This window comes from Nicotiana sylvestris, chromosome 3, assembly GCF_000393655.2.
Source record: "Nicotiana sylvestris chromosome 3, ASM39365v2, whole genome shotgun sequence".
Taxonomy (NCBI): domain Eukaryota; kingdom Viridiplantae; phylum Streptophyta; class Magnoliopsida; order Solanales; family Solanaceae; genus Nicotiana; species Nicotiana sylvestris.
The window spans coordinates 147,561,108-147,580,445 of record NC_091059.1 but is presented as its reverse complement, the minus strand read 5'-3'; the positions used below and the strand labels follow the sequence as shown (position 1 = coordinate 147,580,445).

At 34.2% G+C, this 19,338-nt stretch overlaps 2 protein-coding genes and 1 long non-coding RNA gene across 9 annotated transcripts; 2 read left to right on the top strand and 1 right to left on the bottom strand.

Annotated features, from left to right (window-relative positions):
* Nucleotides 1–329: 329 nt before the first annotated feature.
* LOC104248405 (uncharacterized) lies at nucleotides 330–4,573 on the top strand. Of its 2 annotated transcripts, none has more exons than XM_009804657.2 (3): nucleotides 330–412; nucleotides 1,603–2,467; nucleotides 3,818–4,573. In XM_009804657.2, the coding sequence occupies exons 2-3, from the start codon at nucleotides 1,722–1,724 to the stop codon at nucleotides 4,296–4,298; spliced, it is 1,227 nt and encodes a 408-aa protein (XP_009802959.1). In that variant the 5' UTR covers nucleotides 330–412; nucleotides 1,603–1,721; the 3' UTR covers nucleotides 4,299–4,573. The 2 variants fall into 2 exon arrangements, with proteins under 2 accessions (XP_009802959.1, XP_009802958.1); XM_009804656.2 differs by having other exon boundaries at nucleotides 3,815–4,573.
* A 3,729-nt stretch (nucleotides 4,574–8,302) lies between these two features.
* Nucleotides 8,303–14,959, top strand: LOC104248408 (uncharacterized). The gene is made up of 10 exons (XM_009804658.2): nucleotides 8,303–8,612; nucleotides 8,699–8,888; nucleotides 9,131–9,213; nucleotides 9,426–9,526; nucleotides 12,106–12,201; nucleotides 12,434–12,487; nucleotides 12,605–12,753; nucleotides 12,890–13,007; nucleotides 13,938–14,025; nucleotides 14,453–14,959. Exons 1-10 carry the CDS (start codon nucleotides 8,495–8,497, stop codon nucleotides 14,641–14,643), a joined length of 1,188 nt encoding a protein of 395 aa, XP_009802960.1. The 5' UTR covers nucleotides 8,303–8,494; the 3' UTR covers nucleotides 14,644–14,959.
* Nucleotides 10,150–17,395, bottom strand: LOC104248406 (uncharacterized). 6 transcript variants are annotated; one of them, XR_011406209.1, is made up of 6 exons: nucleotides 17,219–17,394; nucleotides 16,379–16,545; nucleotides 15,503–15,569; nucleotides 12,581–12,781; nucleotides 11,980–12,172; nucleotides 10,150–10,632 (listed from the first exon to the last, which is right to left on the bottom strand). It is a non-coding gene; the product is annotated as an uncharacterized lncRNA (long non-coding RNA). The 6 variants fall into 6 exon arrangements; XR_011406207.1 differs by lacking the exon at nucleotides 10,150–10,632 and adding an exon at nucleotides 11,522–11,859; XR_011406208.1 differs by lacking the exon at nucleotides 10,150–10,632 and adding an exon at nucleotides 11,522–11,852.
* Between the last annotated feature and the right edge of the window lie 1,943 nt (nucleotides 17,396–19,338).

Genomic DNA, 19,338 nt, shown 5'->3' with positions numbered 1-19,338 from the left:
AAGTGATAATATATTTTTGGTATAGTAGACAAGTAAAAGTGAATGGAGTAAGTTTCCTTTGAATGTGTAAAATAATTTTTACATAGACAATAGAGGGAATTTAAACTCAGAAGTTAATATGAAAGGCCAAAGATGGTTACTTGATTTGATGAAATAGAAGTGTTATTTACTCTGAGAAATTGGATTTTATTACATATGTTTATTTAAGATATACAAATGGATAAACATCCGGAGATTAAGGTGGAATAATATCTAACATGCCTTTAATGCGAAATATTAATTGGTGGTTAATAGTGACATGGAAATATAATAAATTCCTTGTAAGAAGTTGAACATAAAAATCTTATAATTAAGATCAAAGAAATAGAATGACTATTTTTCTTTCCTTGGAAGCATCTCCAACTCCAAGCAGGTACTTTCTCTTCACTATTTCTTCAACTGTGTTTCATACTCTGTTCCACTGTCTTCTTTTCTGATTTATTAGAAGGTCTAATCTTAATTGTTCATAGATTAATCATGAATATAATTTAACTTCTTGTATTCGCTTTTCTCTGATCCGTACAAAACTGACGGTTATTTATGTATAACTAGATAAAGGCTGTTTGGGAATTTTCGCTTTAACATATAAAAATTGAACCTTTCTTTGTGTTTTTTGGATTAGCGATCATGTATGGTAGTTTTGAGGTGTAAAGAGATGATATGATTTTGTGAAGATTATATGAAGTTAGTTGATTATAGGTGTATTCTTTAAGATTTGATCTGACATGTTTATTAGACACTTTCAAGGGGTAAAGAAATGGAGCAGATCAAAGTTTGTTATGCGTTGACTGGGTAATTAAGCAGTATGAAGTTCATATGGCTTGTCGTTTACCTTGACCACAGTGGTGGAGCCACCTTAGGCTAAGGGGTATCAGTTATCAGAAAATTATACTGTGTAGCTAGGTTAAAATTTTATTTTTATGTATATATATTATATGTTGAATCCCCTTAATTTATTAGTGTGTTTAGTAAATTCCTGGCTTTGCCACTCCTTGACCATTATCTTATTTGAATACTTTAGCTGACTAAATTCGATATCTGGGTATAATATTTTCCTCTCTGTGTTTTTCCTGTCAGTTTTTATATCATGGTCCTCATAGAGGCTTGACCAAAGGAATGTTTCACTATCACAAAGTGATTTCTGAATGTTTTTTAGATGTGCTTCACTTTGTAGAAGGATTAGGAGAATTCTTTCCCTCATCTGGTGGTATGTTGAATTGAATTTTTGTCTAACTAAACTTACCTTGGCAGTACGATTAGACAAATTAAGCATTAGTGCTTTACACATGAGATTCTTTTCTAGCAATGGTGTTTTGGGAAGTAAACATCCAATTTTTTGTGTAGTTTGTACATAAATCATTTGAATATCTCTTCTTAGAAAGAGTAGTTTCTGCAGTTGGAAAAAGCCAAAAAGTTTCAATTGATAAGTGAAGCGTCTTCTGGTTCTCAATTCAGATTTTTGTTTTCTAACCAAACTATATCCCATGACCTATAAATGCTCAGGTTTTTGATATCTATCCATTTCTTTGCTTTCATAATTATGTTCTTCTATTGCTTATTCAGGGTCACAAGGAAGGGATGATAAGGTAAAAGCTGCTATATTTGGGCGATATGAGGATGAACTGCCAACTGTTCCTTCTCTAGAGATTAAAAGATAGCTGCAAACATTCTCTCTATTCCTGATGTCTTCTACAAAATTAGGGTCCGGCCACAATTCTAGAAATGCAAAAAAAGGGTCACACGATGTTTCAAGCTGCATGGATTCTGAACTTCATGAGTGTGAGAAATATAATTCACATGAATTTATAAGCGTGTTAGAGTCGGAGCTTAAAGTGTTGAGCTCAGAGAGTGTTGATATTCTAAAATTATGCGGAGAAAACCAATTGATCGAGGAGTTCTATTCTCAAACATATTCTGATGATGCTGCAAAGCTAGATCAACAGCTCAAAGGCTACAATTCTTCTTCATATAGTTACAAAGATAGACCATTAGACATGTTCCAAAGTGTAGTTGGTGATGGTTCGCAGAAAACACCTGTTAAAACAGATACCGTAGGATTTATGGACTTCAATTATTACAACCGCTGCTTTGATCCTGGACACACTGAGAAGGCCTGTTCTGAACTGGATTCTCAATGGACTGGAATTGAGAAGGCTGAACCATGGTGGCGCGCAGCTGATAAGGAGTTAGCTGCCTCAGGTTCTCTCGAGTCAGCTGGGTGTATTGGGAATTCTGTTCTTTCATGGCCTCAGTTTTTGGAAGGTGAGTCATATAATTGTTCTCAGTGTTGTGGCCAGGTTAGTGTGACAGAGAAGGAATTTCTGGATGCTCGTGACTGTTATTCGGGACAACGTCCTTCACAAAGCCAATACAAGAGGTTGTGTGTTGGCAAAGGGTGCTCAACACATGGTTCAAGACAGACAGAAAGGTATTTATCCAACTATAGCTAGCTACTATCTTTCTTCCCCATAGTGTTCTTTCTAACATATGTATACCTTATCCCATTTTGTATGACTTGGGAAGACTTCCACAGAGGTTGAAGAAAAAATGTTAGGAGGAGCTTTTATGTGTGAGTTGTGATGGTTGTGAAAAGTGTTAAGGTGTCACATCAAATTCAAAATAATATGAAAAAGTATTATTAGATATTAATTAGACCTTTTGGAATTGGTGGTCTTTATTATTTAAGCAAAGAGATCGTAGTTTTAGGACGGATCAACATAGAAATGGATCAAACAAACTACGATGGAGGGGGTATATGGTCGAGTAAATTTAATGCATCAAATTTGTAACAAGATGTGGCACGCAAAAAAGGAAGTGGAAGAAAGCAAGTTTAATTCCGATGTATGGAAGAGAGGGAAGGAAAAATATTTTCCTCCTTTTTGTTTTAACCTAGAATAAACCTGAAATATGGATATTCAAAGTTAAAGGATGTAATGTACTAAATTAGAGTCAAAATTTGGATAATTTAATATTTTAGATTTCAAAACATGAAACTCAACTTATTGAAATTTCATCGACATAAGTGCAGGTGAAGTCGAATCCCTAACTCTTTTCCTCTTAGGAGTCTTCTCTCAGTTCTGTTAATTTAGGTCTATCTTTGCTATTTTTCTCGAAATATCAACGACTGTATTCATCGCCTTCTACCTGTATATTAGTGCTCTTGTATCATTCTGTTCTCATCAAGTTTTATCTTAGAGAAGACCTAATAAGAAGTTACTGATTCTCTTTTCTTTCGTCTTGTCTGTACAAATGGGACAAGGAAAAGGAAAAAAAATTAGAGTTGGCTATCCTTTCCATTCTTTTCTGCACTTTCCACCCACTTTGATATGCTGGTTTGGGCTTGGCAGGTGTTGTGCAATGATGAATCCTGGAGAGTTTATGACAGATCTCTCTTATATTTCCTTTCAAGAACCTAGATCTAGTATTGCAGAATCTCTTCGTTTCGAGTTAATGGATAAAGGATGTCCTTGGGTTTTTGAAATTCTTCGTATGTTCTGAGTTTTCTGCAATATCGTGGAACTCCATAAACAATTTCTTAGCATTCTATCATATCTATGAAGTCTCTCCTTGACATATTATTCACAAAACTCAAGTGTCCTAGTTAAAGTTATAACACCAACCCTACATTTTGAATGTTTGAAACATCATGTTCATATGTATGCCTGAACCGACAATATTGTTAGTAAATGCTAAGAAAATTGTTATTCACCTCGCTTCCTTCTCATTCTCATTTTCCAATTATTAACAACACTAATGTGTATCATTTTAATTCCAGCAGTGATGACAATTTAAGTACTGCCAAAGTCCCCTCGGACGAAACTCAACCAAGATCAAGCGATCTCAACAAAGCTCAGCTGTTAGAAGCACTATGCCATTCTCAAACCCGTGCAAGAGAGGCTGAACAATTGGCACAGCAAGCCTACAACGAGAAGGAACACGTGATCAAGCTATTCTTCAGACAGGCTTCTCACCTCTTTGCTTACAGGCAGTGGCTTCAAATTTTGCAGCTTGAAGCTCTATGTCTCCAGCTTCGGAACAAAGACGAGCAAAATTCCACCAACTTTTCGCCTTTCTTACCCTTGGTCCCAATCAAAGGTAGGAAACTGAAGAAGTGTAGATGTAAGCCTATCAAGAGGAAGCCAGCAAAGGATAAATGCAAGATAAACATGTCTGCTGTAGCTTTTGCCTTGGGTTTGAGTCTTGCTGGTGCAGGTTTGCTACTTGGTTGGACCATGGGATGGCTATTTCCTGCTCTCTAAACCATCTTACAATATAACATTCATCACAACAATCACTCTGTTCCACGGGTTCACTAAATTCATATATGTATATTCCATGTCTTTTCATATCAAATTACGTCGGAGATATATTATTCTAGTAGGTAGCATTGTACATTATATATGCAAGTATACAACAACTACGCCTCAATCCCTAAGGCATTTTGTAAATATAGTTGTGCTAGTTTCTTGTATACATGTTCTGTGTGTTTCATATCAGAATCTTTGGAGGTTATTCTAGTGGGTAGGATTCTGCAGTTTGTGTAAATATATTTGGGCTTAGGAGGGGAGCCTTAGAGTAATCGTAAAAGTTGCCGCCTTGTGATTAGGAAGTTACGGGTTCAAGTTGTGAAAATAACCTCTTGCATAAGGTAAGACTCCCTACATAAGATAATAAGATCCAATGTGATCTAGTCCTTTGACCCCGCACGTAGCATGACCTTATTGCACTAGGTTGCCCTTTATATTTGGGCTAGCTTTAAATAGTACTCCCTCCGTTCACTTTTATTTGGCATGTCTAAAAATAGATGTTCATTTTTACTTGTCACTTTACGAATATCAAGAGAAGACAATTTTTTTCCTGTTATACCCACAATATTTATTACCCATTTAAAATTATTTTCTCAAATCTATATCTATATTTATACTATATTAAAAGCACGAAGGCTCTTAGCGAAATATCGTTTGCCTTTTTTACCCTTTAAAAATAGATTTCACATTGGATAAAATAGTCATTTAATTAATTTCCTAATATTTAGAACTCTAAAATTGGCTAAATTTTTTATTATTAAACCTTTCCTTATTTGTGATAAGTAAGTAGCCCTAAATTTTAGGACTTTAATATTAATAATTAGTATTTTACCATACATATATTTTTTCCTTGTTTAAACTCCATATATAACGTAACTATAATTATTTTCATATTACTTTTAGTGGATATAGATTCTATAGAAAAAAGAGTAAACTAACGTGTGTTTTAATGAAATTAAAGTAATTAATAGATCATGCAACGTTATGCCTAATATTTAAAAGACCTTTAGGATTTGGGAGAAATTCAAAAATAGTTAGATTTACAACTGGTCGCTCAAAGCCCAGTTTCAAAAGTAATCAAAATTTAGCCACTTTTCATGTAAAGATAAATCTGAGCGAAAATACTGTTCAAAACCCGGAAAATACGCCAGTATATTATACTGGAGTTCCAGCATAAGTATGCTTGAACTCCAGCATATTATACTGGAGTTCCAGAATAAGTATGCTGGAGCTCCAGCATAATATGATGGAGTTCTAGCATAAGTACACTAGAACTCCAACATAATATATTGGAGTTCCAACAAGTATAATTGTCCAGTATAATATACTGGAGTTTGGAGCACCGGTGCTCTAGTCTCTAGTATATTATACTGGAGTCAGCAAAGTATACCGGTTCAGCATAATATGCTGGAGTTCATACACAAGTGCACCGAACTCCAGTATATTATGCTGGATCGGTCTCTGTTGCAGCAAAATAGTGGCTATTTTTCATTGACTTCGTAAACGATGACTATTTTTGAATGACCAGTCCAAAAACTAGCTACACCGTGCTATTTTTACTTAGGATTTTAAATAAGTAATATAACTTTCCCACGTTTAGTTTTCGTATAAGTTGTAAAAATATAACAACATTTTGAAATAATACCAAGAAAGCTTTATCATGAATAAAATGTGCAAGTATACATGTAAAATAAAAGGTTAATACTTTAAAAGATATCACTTTCTTGCACCTAATTATTTTTGTTAAATCTTTATCTTGGACTTGAAAGCCAATTAATATTTTAATTATCTTACATAAATTTATTTTATTTGAATAATGTAGCATAATTATAATTCCTTTCATGCTATTATATGTGAACTATAATAGTTCATATTATCTTTGAACTACTTTTCTCTCCAAACAATATTTTTCTATTTAGTAATTTTTTTGTATAATATCTTTAAAAATTATGCTTAATAATTAAATTAAAATACTAAGATACTATTTAAAAATATAAAAAGAAAGAGGGAGAGACTAGAAAAGTATTTGGTAACACTAATAATTCTGCAAACACAAATATCGAAAAGTAAACTATCACATCGATTTGTTATCCCTTAATACAGAATTTATAGTAAGTAAAATTATAATTATAGTTAAATATTTAAAATTTGGGTGAGCTAATATTAAGAATTTGAATCAATAAAAATAAATTATTTTCGTTAATGTTGAGAGCAAATAATTTGAATTAACTAATTAACAAAATAATTCTATCCAATTCCTTTCTAAATTCATCATATTCGTTAAAAAACAATTCAAGTGAAAAAACTCTTAGGATACATAAACCTGGTTCAATAAAAAGAGCATTCATGGTAAAAGCAATCGGAAAATAAAATATAATCGGTGATGATATAGTATTAAGAGTTAATTAAAATAATTCAAACTTGAAGCAATAAGGATGAAATAATAGAAGATAATTTATTTGAGTTGTCATTAATTTTTTTTCCTCTCATTTTGCATTTGTTACAACAAATAACAGTTCCCTATATTTTTTGAATTGTTGTTAGAGATTTTCTTTTCTTTTTTGTGATCTTGACCGTTAACACTCACTAGATTTCTCTTCAATCATGATAAATATGAGAATTCTTTTTTTTTATTATATGTTTTTATCGTGTTTGTATATTTTGGATATATTGAATACAATTACTATGTTAATGTAATAATATTAATTTATTGATGAGCGCGAGGTACACGTGCAATGCACGTACAAAGAACTAGTCCAATAAAATATGCATCAATTAATATGGATATCGTGGTAAATTATGTACTTCATTTATTATTTCTTAAGAGGCGTGAAAAGTCAAAATTTACTTGGCACGGAAAGGAATATCTTTGAAAGTTTGTGAAGTCATCCTACGTATATATTCATTTTCTAGTCCCATAAGTTGTTTTATTCAATGTGTATGTGTTGAAATTGGTAACTTCATGCCTTTTGTTATTACTAAGGCAGCTTCTTCTTTTTTGGCTTATAAATGGAAGAGGAAACTGAGTGGATAAAGGTTCTTATTTTGTCTAGATGCAATCGTGTGTGTGCTGAATCAGCTCTATAAACATCAAATTTCCTCTCAGCCACTAACTTATCTGTTGTGTTGGAAAAAATATGTCCTTTAAACTTAAATATCTAAGAAATTCCTTTATCCTTCAAAAAATGTGAAAAACGTTAAATTTGTGCTGCAACTTGAACGCGAGGAAAAAAGGGTGAAAAATTCAATTGTTAAAGAAGGGGCTGTTAAGAATTGCAACGTGCATTCTCAAGTATTTAATTAAAAAGAAAAAGATTGTCAAAGATTAAAAGGAAATGAAGGTCACCAAAATATAAGTACAGCTCAACTACTCCTTCAAAAATGCCACAAAAAGAAAAAGGAAAAGGAGAAGAAAAGAAAAAAGATAAAATCACTAACCATCTAGAAAGTCTATAAAATATTTATTTACATTTTGTGTTTTCGTTAAAGCAAATTAACTTATTATGACTTAAGTGACAAATAAGATGAAAATATACACTTATTAATCGTAATTAAATGATATAAACTTATGTGCTAACATATACGATATGCTTATTTGTTTGATATAAATATTAGGCGCAGAAGAATTATTTTTCGTATTATTTATTTAATTTTGCTTAATGTTATTGGGTTACTCTGCCTCAAAATCAAGACCATTTCTTCCAGAATTTCATACTATGCTTCGCCAAAGCGATTTCTTTGACTTTTGACTTTTTCTAACGCAAGCCGAGCTACTCAAAGCCGACCGTCCATGCTGCTTTTTGATCCACCGCTTCTTATCTGCCACGTATTCACTCGGCCCCACTTAACCTCCAAATAATTATAAGCAAAAATGAAACAAAAAAAAAAAAAAAAGTAAAAACCCAAAAATGAGTAGCCTAAGGATTGTCAATGGAAGTTTATTTAAAGGAAAAAGCCACATTATACAAAAACAAAATCTTGTTCCCATTTCCTAATTCTTCATTCTGGATTTCTCATTCATAATAATTCCAACATAACTTTCTTCTCATATTTTATTATTTCTCCCTTCGTTTTTTCTGTAAAGGCTCTATAAATTATAAAGACTTGATTTTTTTTTGGAAAGCTGAAAATTGTTGAATTGGCCAAAAATGCCTTTCTGTGAAATCAGCAAATACCAGAACGGTGTGGATGCAACTGGCAACAATGGAACCAAGATTTTTTATAGAACTTATGGTCAAGGCCCGGTCAAAGTTCTCTTAATTATTGGTATTCTTCGTTTTCCTCTTTGTTTTTTGATGTTTTTCATAATTCGCTTTGTTTCTGAAATTTCTTTTCTTTTTGAATGATAAAAGGATTGGCTGGGACACACAGTTCGTGGGTCCCACAGATCAAGGCACTCACAGGGACGATTATTCCGAATGATGATGAATCGCCGGCGGCCGCTGATCGGAGCTCCGGCGAAGGCTCCGGTATAGAGGTCTGTGCTTTTGACAATCGTGGAATGGGCTTAAGCTCCGTCCCCACTAAAAAATCAGAGTACACGTAAGTCCCCAATTAACCACAATTTTTAATTACCTTTATTCAGCTATTTTTACCAATAAAATAGGAAAAATGGCAACTTTTTTATTATTATCGAATATTTGCAGCTAATAGGAGCAGTCCAAGAATGAGTTAAGTTCTTGTGGGGTTCCAATTAGATATGAGAAGACCTTCAACTACTTTTCTATTTCTTTGCTGAAAACTAAAGTTAAATAGTTAACACGTTAAATTAATGTTTGGTGCAGCACGAGGATTATGGCAAAAGACGCAATTGCTATAATGGATCACTTGGGGTGGGAAAAAGCACACGTCTTTGGGCATTCCATGGGTAAGTTTCTGACTCTATCCTCTTTGGTTGGCATTATTGACTGTCAATCTCTATTATTGACTTGGGACATCTTTAATTGAATTTGATTTTGAGATAGATACTTTCGATCTTAAGTGTGCAGTATATGGAAAAAGATGCAATTTCTTTAATATGCTTATGTGATCAATGTGCTAACTTTTATGCTTGCTTGTACTTTTTTCTCAATCATTCAGGAGCGATGATAGCTTGCAAATTGGCTGCATTGGTGCCTAAGAGAGTTTTATCTTTGGCTTTACTGAATGTAACAGGGGGAGGCTATGAATGTATACCCAGGGTAAGATCTTCTCTTCAACTATCTGTCATTAAGCATATTGTTCAAGAGTTAAATGGTATGGATATACCTGAATATAGAAATAAAGAACATCCTTTTTGGTCTTCTTTAGCATCGCCAGCTCCTTCCATGTAAGACATTATAAAAATCAGCTTACTGAAAATAAAAGAATAGATGCATTCTGTTAATTGAGAAGAATTGAGGCCATTCTTGCATTTTCAAATTTTTCCACTATACATGGCATCGATGGTCATCTTTTAAAGTAGCAAGGTGGAATTTGCGCAGTGCAAACTAGTCAGGGACACATCGCTTCATCAAAACAAAACATTCTTTTTCCTTGGTTGCTACAGTTGACATCATTGATTCCCCTCTATCTGAGTGAAGAACCCTTATGTTGTTCTGATCAGAGATGACAGAGTATATCCATTTTCTCTCTTAATTCATTTCTCGATCACTTTCATTTCAATCACAGCAGCGTAGTGACGATAAAGTAGAGAAGTGCTAACCTTGCCTATGGTGGTCGTCAAGATAATTCCAGGAATAGAATGTGGCAGGTCCATTTGAAGCAAAAAGCGAGAATTGAAGCACACACTTTTTTAAAATGAAACGCACAATTTAAGAAAAAATTAAAAATATAAACATATGGTATGAATTTATTACTATAATAATTGAATTGCTACTAAATAACATTTCAGCATCCAAATATACAATAATGTCAGTATAAATCCAGCTCTCTAAGAGATCCAAAAGCCTGCTACTTCTCATTAGGCTCACCTGGCGCGTCAATGTTTGGCGCGCAAAACTTCTTTGAAACGCATGACTTAACCCAGGAAGCAATAACCTCTCGCTTCACACGGCTTAATTGGTTTAGGGCGGCCAAGTGCTGGCTTTTAATAACACTGGTATGTGGGTCTTGAACAAACCACAGAAAGAATTTTCTCTTTCTGGGGGAATACATTTCTATGTTACTTGTGTGTACTCAAAAAGATACTTTCTGGTTGGACTTCTGGTGCAGTGATGCTCTAAGCCTGCTTAAACAAGAACTTGGAGCTCCTAATGCAATTTTATCCTTGTTTGATTCTTTTTCTCGGAATAATACTTGTTTATCCCTGAAATAAGAAACATGATCAAATTGAAAATGGAAATCCTATAACACCTGCACTTTCCTGAAGTCCGTTTTGCACTAGGCAAATCATCATGTAGACTTGAACCCTCAGATGCAACATTCAAAATTTGCAACTTTTGTGCAGAGTGAATAAGTTCTTAACCAAGAGCTGATCTTTACTAGCATGAATTGTAAGGCACAGACCCGAACTTCTTAGATAACATTTGCTCCTAACAGTTACAAACTAGCTGTAAGTGCATGATGTCGTCACCAATAGTCTCATGATTTACTGCTAGATGATGCTTATGTCACGATACCCAGTTATTTTGGTGCTTAAAAGGTGGCTCCTGTACATACTTATCCAAAAATTATACATAATGATAAGAATAAGGTGTGGTACATAAATCTTAAAGATTGTATCCATCAACATGTGGCATAGAGGGCATCTAAAGGTGTGGCTTAGTGGTTAATGAAGTCAGAGGAGAATCATGCGGTCTCAGGTTCAATCCCAACGGAGACAAAAAACACTACGTGATTTCTTCATCTGCCCAAGGCTTGGTGGGCAGAGTTACCTGGTATCTGTGCTTGTGGGAGGCAGCAGGTACCCAGTGGAATAGTCGAAATACGCCGAAGCTTCCCCAGACACCACTATCATGAGAAAAGAGCATGTGGCATAGTGGAACATTGGCATTTTGTATGATTCAACAGGAAAAAACACAGATTTCACTTTCTGCGGAATATTCTTATCTTGTCCAATCGTGTATGTTCGTGTGTGCACGTGCGTGTGGGAGAGAGAGAGATGCTAATGTGTCTGAGAAAGGAGGAAATGCTATGCTGGTTTTTATGGTCACAATCAGTAGCACATATTCACTTGATATCCCCCCCCCCCCCTGCAATTGAATTAATTAGAATGAGATATTATCAAGATGCAAACACTTAAACTATAGTACTGCAGTAGCAATCCCACGTGCGAGGAAAGGCGGAGCTTGCATGCTCATATTTGCGTAGGAGATATATAAATATCAGAAATATAGCATATATTTGTAGATTAGGTAATCCTATTCTACTTCATGCTCTCGAAGGGCCCAGGAGATACTCAACCCCTTAATCCAGTGAAATGCTGTATGTCAACCTGCCACCTTTGGTAGGTGGTACGGCCATCCACTATAGTTCCTAGTCCCACCAACTTTCTGGATGGCATCATAGAAGAGTCAAGCAGTTGATCTGAAAACTAAAGAAATAGTCAACTTGTTTGCGTAGTTAAAATAAATTACTGTGTTGAATAAGATCCTGTAAAATTAATGAGTCTGCTAGTTGCATCCAATAGATGCGAGCGAAATTGTTGTTGTACCTTAAAACACAATGCTTCCTCGGTCTGTTGCTCATTATATACTTGAATCAAAGAAAGATTTTTGTGTTTGTTCTCGTGCTCATTTTTGTGTTTGTTCTCGTGCTCATATGGTCTTTTTTGCTGCAGCTCGATCGTCAAACTCTATCTATTGCTGTCCGCTTTTTGAAGGCAAAAACTCCTGAGCAGAGGGCTGCTGTTGATTTAGACACCCATTACTCAAAGGTTGATTAATTATTCATTTAATTAATACTGCTGACAAATAAGAGACTTCATTTCCTTCTCAAAAGTTGCATGAACATGCCATGTGTAAACACAATGGTTTCATGTGCATTATTTTTTATAAAATTGCTGATTGAATTCGTTGATTATGACTAGATATAAAAATGTAATGAGGTGTCATTTCTCATGGCCAGGGAATGATTTGTAAATAACGTATGTGTTTTTCACTTTACAGGAATACCTCGAGGAATATGTGGGAACTAAAACCCGAAGAGCAATATTGTATCAAGTGAGTGACGTAAACACACTATGTTCTAGATGTTTCTTCGGGCGTCTTTTATCTTGTAAAGTAATCTACAAGAAACAATAATAAGGTGCTTACTAGGGTCTTTTTTGGGTGTGGTAGGAATACGTCAAAGGCATATCAGCATCGGGGATGCAGTCAAATTGTGGATTTGATGGGCAGATAAATGCTTGCTGGACTCATAAGATATCGCGGGCTGATCTTGAATCTATCTGCTCTGCTGGTTTCCTCATATCTGTTATTCATGGCAGGTATATTTATCTGATTCGAAGGCATTATCTGCAACAGATACAATCTCAAACAGCTAGAGATATTATTTAGATGTAAATCAGTATTTTTTTTTTCTGAAATATTATCTAGATATAAATCAGTATTTCTTCTGCGTAGGGACGACGTCATTGCTCAATTATGCCATGCGAAGAGTCTTGCAAAGAAATTATATCCGTATGCTAGAATGGTAGAGCTTCCTGGAGGACATCTTGTTAGTCATGAAAGGACAGAAGAGGTATTATTTTTATGTATTTATTACTTTAATACAGAACCATAGGTGCTCTGCACATCATGTTAAAGTTATGTGCTAAGATGTAGGCCAAGAAAGCATCTGATTCTATATAAGATTATGTGAATTTGCTCCAAAAAGCCGTCGGGCTGGGTTACTCTTATTAGAACTATTGATCTGCAGCTTTTTAGTGATTCTGAGGATCATTTGGCAGATGTAGAAAATCAATTACTTGGCACTTGGCGGAGTCACTAATAGGCCAAAATCAACCTTTTGGTGGAGTCACTATGGGACATTTTGAAATACATAATAACTTATGAGATTCTCAAAGTTTTTGTACTCTCTGTGGCTTTAAATGATTTGACTGTGCAATATATCTGTGAACACCACATAAATACCAAACTTCACCCAAATTTCTTTAACCCACCCAACCCGCCCGTAGCAAAACCTTACTCGACCTACCCGTTTTTAAACGGGTTGAAAATGGGTCAACGCATTCTAGAATCTTTTCAAGCACACTGGACATTATAATCTGACAATTATTATAAGTGTTCAGGTACCTGAGTATTTTTATTGAGTTTGGTTTTTTAGCAAGTGAGAGGGTATTTTATACAATGCAGACTGTTTAGATCTAGCAGGTCTTTCTCTTTTCATTTTTGTTTTCAGAGCTAGGGCCTTGTAGTGTCATGCAGAACATCAATGAATGTTTTGACAGCAGACAACTTGTCGGTTCTTGAAAAAGACAAAATAAATAGGAGAATCAAACATTCACATGGATATCATGATCAAATGAAAACATTATATTGCACTTTTATATTTATGAGTCAATCAGCATACAAAATTTTAGATATGTCCAATCTATTGGCATTTTTGTGGCTGTAGTCATATGTATGCTGATTGTTAATGGAAGTATATGTCGATTATTAAAAATTTTAGGTCAATGACGCACTTCTTGAGTTGATCAAGGCATCTTCAAGTAAGATTAGCCCGTATGACTGGACAAATTTGCCCAAGAAAAGCACCGGTAAGTACTTATATCTGTTTTTTTTACCTACTCTTCCAAGAAAAAGGCTGCATAATGAAACTAGACTATTTGGAATAGGGGGAGATAGAGGGAAAATGTCTTTGTAGAATGTATAAACTTCCATGAATCACTAACAACAACAACAACAACAACAACAACAACCACCCAATGCAATCCCATAAATGAGGCCTGGGGAGAGACGTTACCCCGATCTTATAAAGATAGAGAGGTTGTTTCCGATAGATGCTCGGCTCAAAGAACAATGGAGATAGGATAAAACAACCAAGTAGCAAACAATGGTAACAACAATGTAATATGGTAACGAGCGTGAATGACACAACATACTTCCATGAATCACAAGTCCCATTATTTGTTTTAAGCTTATTGGTTAAGTTGCATCCCTCTAATAGTTGATTGTCTGTATCAGGATGGAGTATAACCCCACTTACAAGAAAAAGTTCTCCCGAGGGAAGCAATGTGTCTGTCATGGTCGACATTGTAGCAAGGCTCCAGATCTTCTTGGTGTTCTTTTTTGGCTTGTTTATGTTGGCATTTGAGTTTATGCGAAGAGGTGTAAGTCGTCTAAAACCAGTAAGAGTAAGCGCAGCCCTCACATGAAGCCATGGTGGCAAACTCTGTCCACTGGTGACTTAACCGGTGAAACCAAAAGGATGGGATTAATTAATCTTAATCTGTGTTTCAAGATGACGACGAATTAACTGTACAGTGTCTCACATACTAGAATCACATCACAGGAGGAAGGATAAAGAAGCGAAACTACACTGCTGACAAAAGGATCAGCAAAAGGAATACAGCCCTTGCCACCTTTAATTTTGTAGTTGGTTAGGGCATAGAGCATTTTCTGAATTTTGTTGTATTGACAACTGCAAATCATGATTCCTTTTATTAATGATAATTATCCTTTTTCAATGAATCACCCAAGAAACTGCAGACTTCAAGCAAAAAGTTAGTGAAGATCCAAGACCCAAGTCTCAAAATCTTCAACGAGGCAATGATTCTCAGCAATCAGTATGCAATATCACACAATTTTTAAACAGCAACATACTTTCTGACCAGATTGTTTCAACTTTTATTATTACAAAGAGGGTAAAATCTATCTGAAATAGCCTCTTCTCTACCTTCAAGGTGGGGGTAAGGTCTACGTACAAACTACCCTCCTCAGATTCCAATATATATATATATATATATATATATATATATATATATATATATATATATATATTTGTGTGTTACAAAGAGGGTAAAAACGAGTAAAGGATGTCATTTTCATTTTCTAGTTACAGCTAATCAGAGAGGGTTCTTGTTCCATGTCTCAGCAAACTTAACCACCAAAAACTAGCATGTCCACGTAATTCATCCGGCAAAATCAATAAATTTAAACTACCAAACAAGAATCTTTAAGAAAAGGAACAAGGACCAAGGTAAAATAAACAAGAAAACAAGGAAATAAGCTAACCTGAAATGCTTCAAACCAGGAGCGGCCCAAGAAGATTGGTGGCCTAAAGCCAATTTTTAATCTGGGCCTGTCAAAGGAAAAAAAATTCATATATATTTTTAATGGAAGTCTTATTTTTCTATTTTTTTAAGATGTAAAGTTGTTAATAGTTTTTTTATAAGTAATTTAATCTCTCCTAAAATATTATTGATCTTAGATAATTGAACTAGATTCAAGAAGTTTATAACTTGATATCAACATAATTTTTGATGTTCTAATATACTTGTTGAAATGCTTGAAACCTGAGGGGGAAAAAAGGGAAAAAAAGAATGCGCAATATAGTTTTATTCAACGGTACTCTTATATAACTTATAGAGAACTTAAACTTTTTTGTAGAAATCAAGAAGAGAATATAAGAATGTAGTACCCGTTTTCTGATGAGAAAGATAAAAAATAAGATTTGGACTATTGAATTGCACGTTTTTAGTGAGAAATGTAAAAGAAGAATAATAATATAGGTACCTCACTAATGATGTCAATCGTCAAATTTAAATAATGAAAAGTTTTATATTCGCGACGACAGTTTAGGGGGAGTGGTTCTCTTTCTCCAATTTTTGCTTAAACGGTTACATCAATACTAAATTAAAAGTTATATTTACTTTTTATAAAGTATTTCTTTTTAATTTTAACATACCCAATATATTTAGACCCTACCTCTAAATATTGTTGTGAGATGTATATGATCCAGCTTACCTTATATTGGGTTCGAGTCATGTGGTTGAAATAAATCCTGTTAAAATGTGTTCTCTCTTTTATTAGGCCTTATGCGATACGAATCTAGACTAGTCGGGGGCTCAATACAAATACGAGTAGAAAACAAAAAGAAAAATTTGGGACCTTAAAAATTTGAGGGCCTAAAGCCTTTACTTTAGTGGCTTGACCCTTGGGCCGCCCCTGCTTCAAACTGTTCTCTCTTCTCTTTGATCACTCCCGGGAAACATCCTACTGCAGGCTTTAGTCCTTGCCATCGAGTAATAAATCCCACTTTTTATTCATTAATCCAGCTGCTAAGTAGAAAGAGAATGATCATTATTATTATTGTACGTTAAGCCACACACACGCTTATATATAAGCTTATAAGTTTATATATTGGTAGATCAGAAAACTACATCTTATATAGTCAAGGCTTCAAAGGTTGACAGAAAATTTGCATGGACCCTTTAATTTAAAGCTGAGAAAACCCCATAACATGTATTATAGGCAATTAATTAACCAATTATTGATTCCTTAAACCGACTACCTCAACACCAAAATGAAACGTTAACATGAACTCATTACTCATATACTGTGCGAGACAACATGTTTTCTCCCATAAGTGGAGTTTTTCAGCCAAATAACAACATCAACTGCAGTAATTAATGGTAAAACAAAAAGCAATCACTTTAACTTATCTTTATTTCTCTCTATTCTCTAAGTATGGCTCTCAATCCCTTCAAAACCTCCACTTCTATTTTGCCTTTCCATTAACAATATGCAGTAAATATATAACAATCTCACAAGTAGAAGAATCAGAGTAGAATAGGAACAAACAACCACAACATAAACTAGGAAAGAATTGGAACTTAATTTTTGAAATGGGATAAACAACTAGAAAAAAATATAGAGAAAGAAGTAATTAACTCAATAGGTACTAATAAAATAGTCGAGTTGCACGTAAATGGAAAAGTAGAGACTTGCCTTTCTTGCTTTACCGAAGATGAAAACTTTAATTAGCAGAGGAGAGATATGCATCAACACATGGTTTTTTTAGTAGAGAAAGTATAGCAACTAAGAGAAGGGGGTAACAGAAAATGAATGAAAGAGTATAAATAAAGATGCTTAGGTTGGCGTCTGAATTATACCCTTTTGATTCCCATTTTCTTTTTGGAAAATGAAATAATGAGGCAGATAAGCCAACAGTTGGTAATATACCATTGGAATATTCTTGTGCAACTTAATTCTAACCAGACACAATTAATACCATCCAAATCCTTGTTTAATTACTTGTTCCATTGATTCAATTATACATTAACACACGCCACTGTTTTTTACATTATCTTTCCTTCTTTTTACTTTTTAATTTATTGTTTGCTTCCTGCTTTAGACAAGTTACGCAACATTATTATTTAGTTTTTTTATATAGAAGAGTGAAGATGGTCGATCAGGGGTAAAACTGATATTTTACATCTCAATTATCATTTTGCTCAGTCATATATTTTAATCGTGCTCATTCTAGGTTTTTTATCTCAACACCAAGTCTAGAAGCATCACTCTTTCAAAAATTATTTTGCTCTATTCATTTTCTATGTGTTATGATTTCAATTTACTGGTACAATTCTTGCTCAAATCTTCTTTTTTTTCCTCTTTGCAATCTTCTTTTCTTTCTTTTATTTTTTGAGATCTCTTAATAGTTACCAAATTTATGGAGGAATTTTCTTGACTGCTATTGTTTTACGAAGTCAGAACAAACTATCAGCACCTCTATTAATTTTTTAATGATGGAAGGAGTTTTGATTTAACTATTTGACCTTATAGTTTGCAATGCTCTCTCCCGAAGCTTCTCTCCTTCCTTGGCAAGAAATCGCAAAAACCCTTCAAAAATTCCGAATATCCCACCAAAATTCTGAAAATCTCATTCTTTTTGGTAAAAATTTGGGCAAATGGAGGGGTATGATCAATTTTCATTAATCATATCCTACCCTTCGTCCATCATCTACCGTTGAAAGAGATTCACGTGTGAGAGAGCAAAACAAAACATGAATTCGAACCAAAATCAGTTATTTGTCAGGCCACGTGGAAAAAAGAGAGAAGGGAAAGGGGGACCATGAGTTAACTCGCCGTAATCAGTGAGTTTTCCGGCGAGTTTTGGACGGGCAGAAGGCGTGGGAGTTGGGGGGGGGGGGGCGCCGTTTGGTTAGGGGTGTTTAGGTTTAGGGTTAGATAAATATTTGGTTTTTATATTATGGTGGGGAGGAATTGTGGTCATTAGATCTAGGTGTTTGAACGACTGAGATTAAACAAAATTGGGGCGGGTTGGTGGGTATTTGGGGTGGACTTGGGCTGCTGGGTTGGGTCAAGGTAATGGGTCAGCTAGGTTGAAGGGATTATGGGATTGGGTTGCCCCAATTTGGGCTTCTTCTTGCCCGAAATTGGGACAAAAATTTGGGATTATAACCCTTTAAATCCATCAATTTAAAAACTTAAACCTTTTCTTTATAAAATGATTTAAAATTAACTCTAACTAATTTAAAGTAAACTATATCATACTATGAAACTATATATATATATATATATATCACTTTTATACAAATTATTATATTCAAAATAAAAGTGAGAATCATGGTAAAAACAAGATATATTGCTATAAAAATATTAATAACCTAAACTAAATAGAATAAGATAGAACATGAAACTATTTTTGTATTGTTTTCAATTTTTGTGCCTTAAAAATAGAATTAAATTAGTAATAAAGTAAAATCCTATAGAAATAAACTCAAATAAATATCCTAAAAATACTAGGACTATTAGAGGTGATTCTAATGCGTGAGTCAAAAATTACATGTCTACATTATTCAATCATGTATTTTAAACGTGCTCATTCTAGGTTTTCTATCTCAACACGAGTCTAGAAGCATCACTCTTTCAAAAATAATTTTGCTCTATTCATCTTCTATGTGTTATGATTTCAATTTACTGGTACAATTCTTGCTCAAATGTTCTTCTTTTTTTCCCTCTTTGCAATCTTCTTTTCTTTCTTTTATTTTTTGAGATCTCTTAATAGTTACCAATTTTATGGAAGAATTTTCTTGACTGCTATT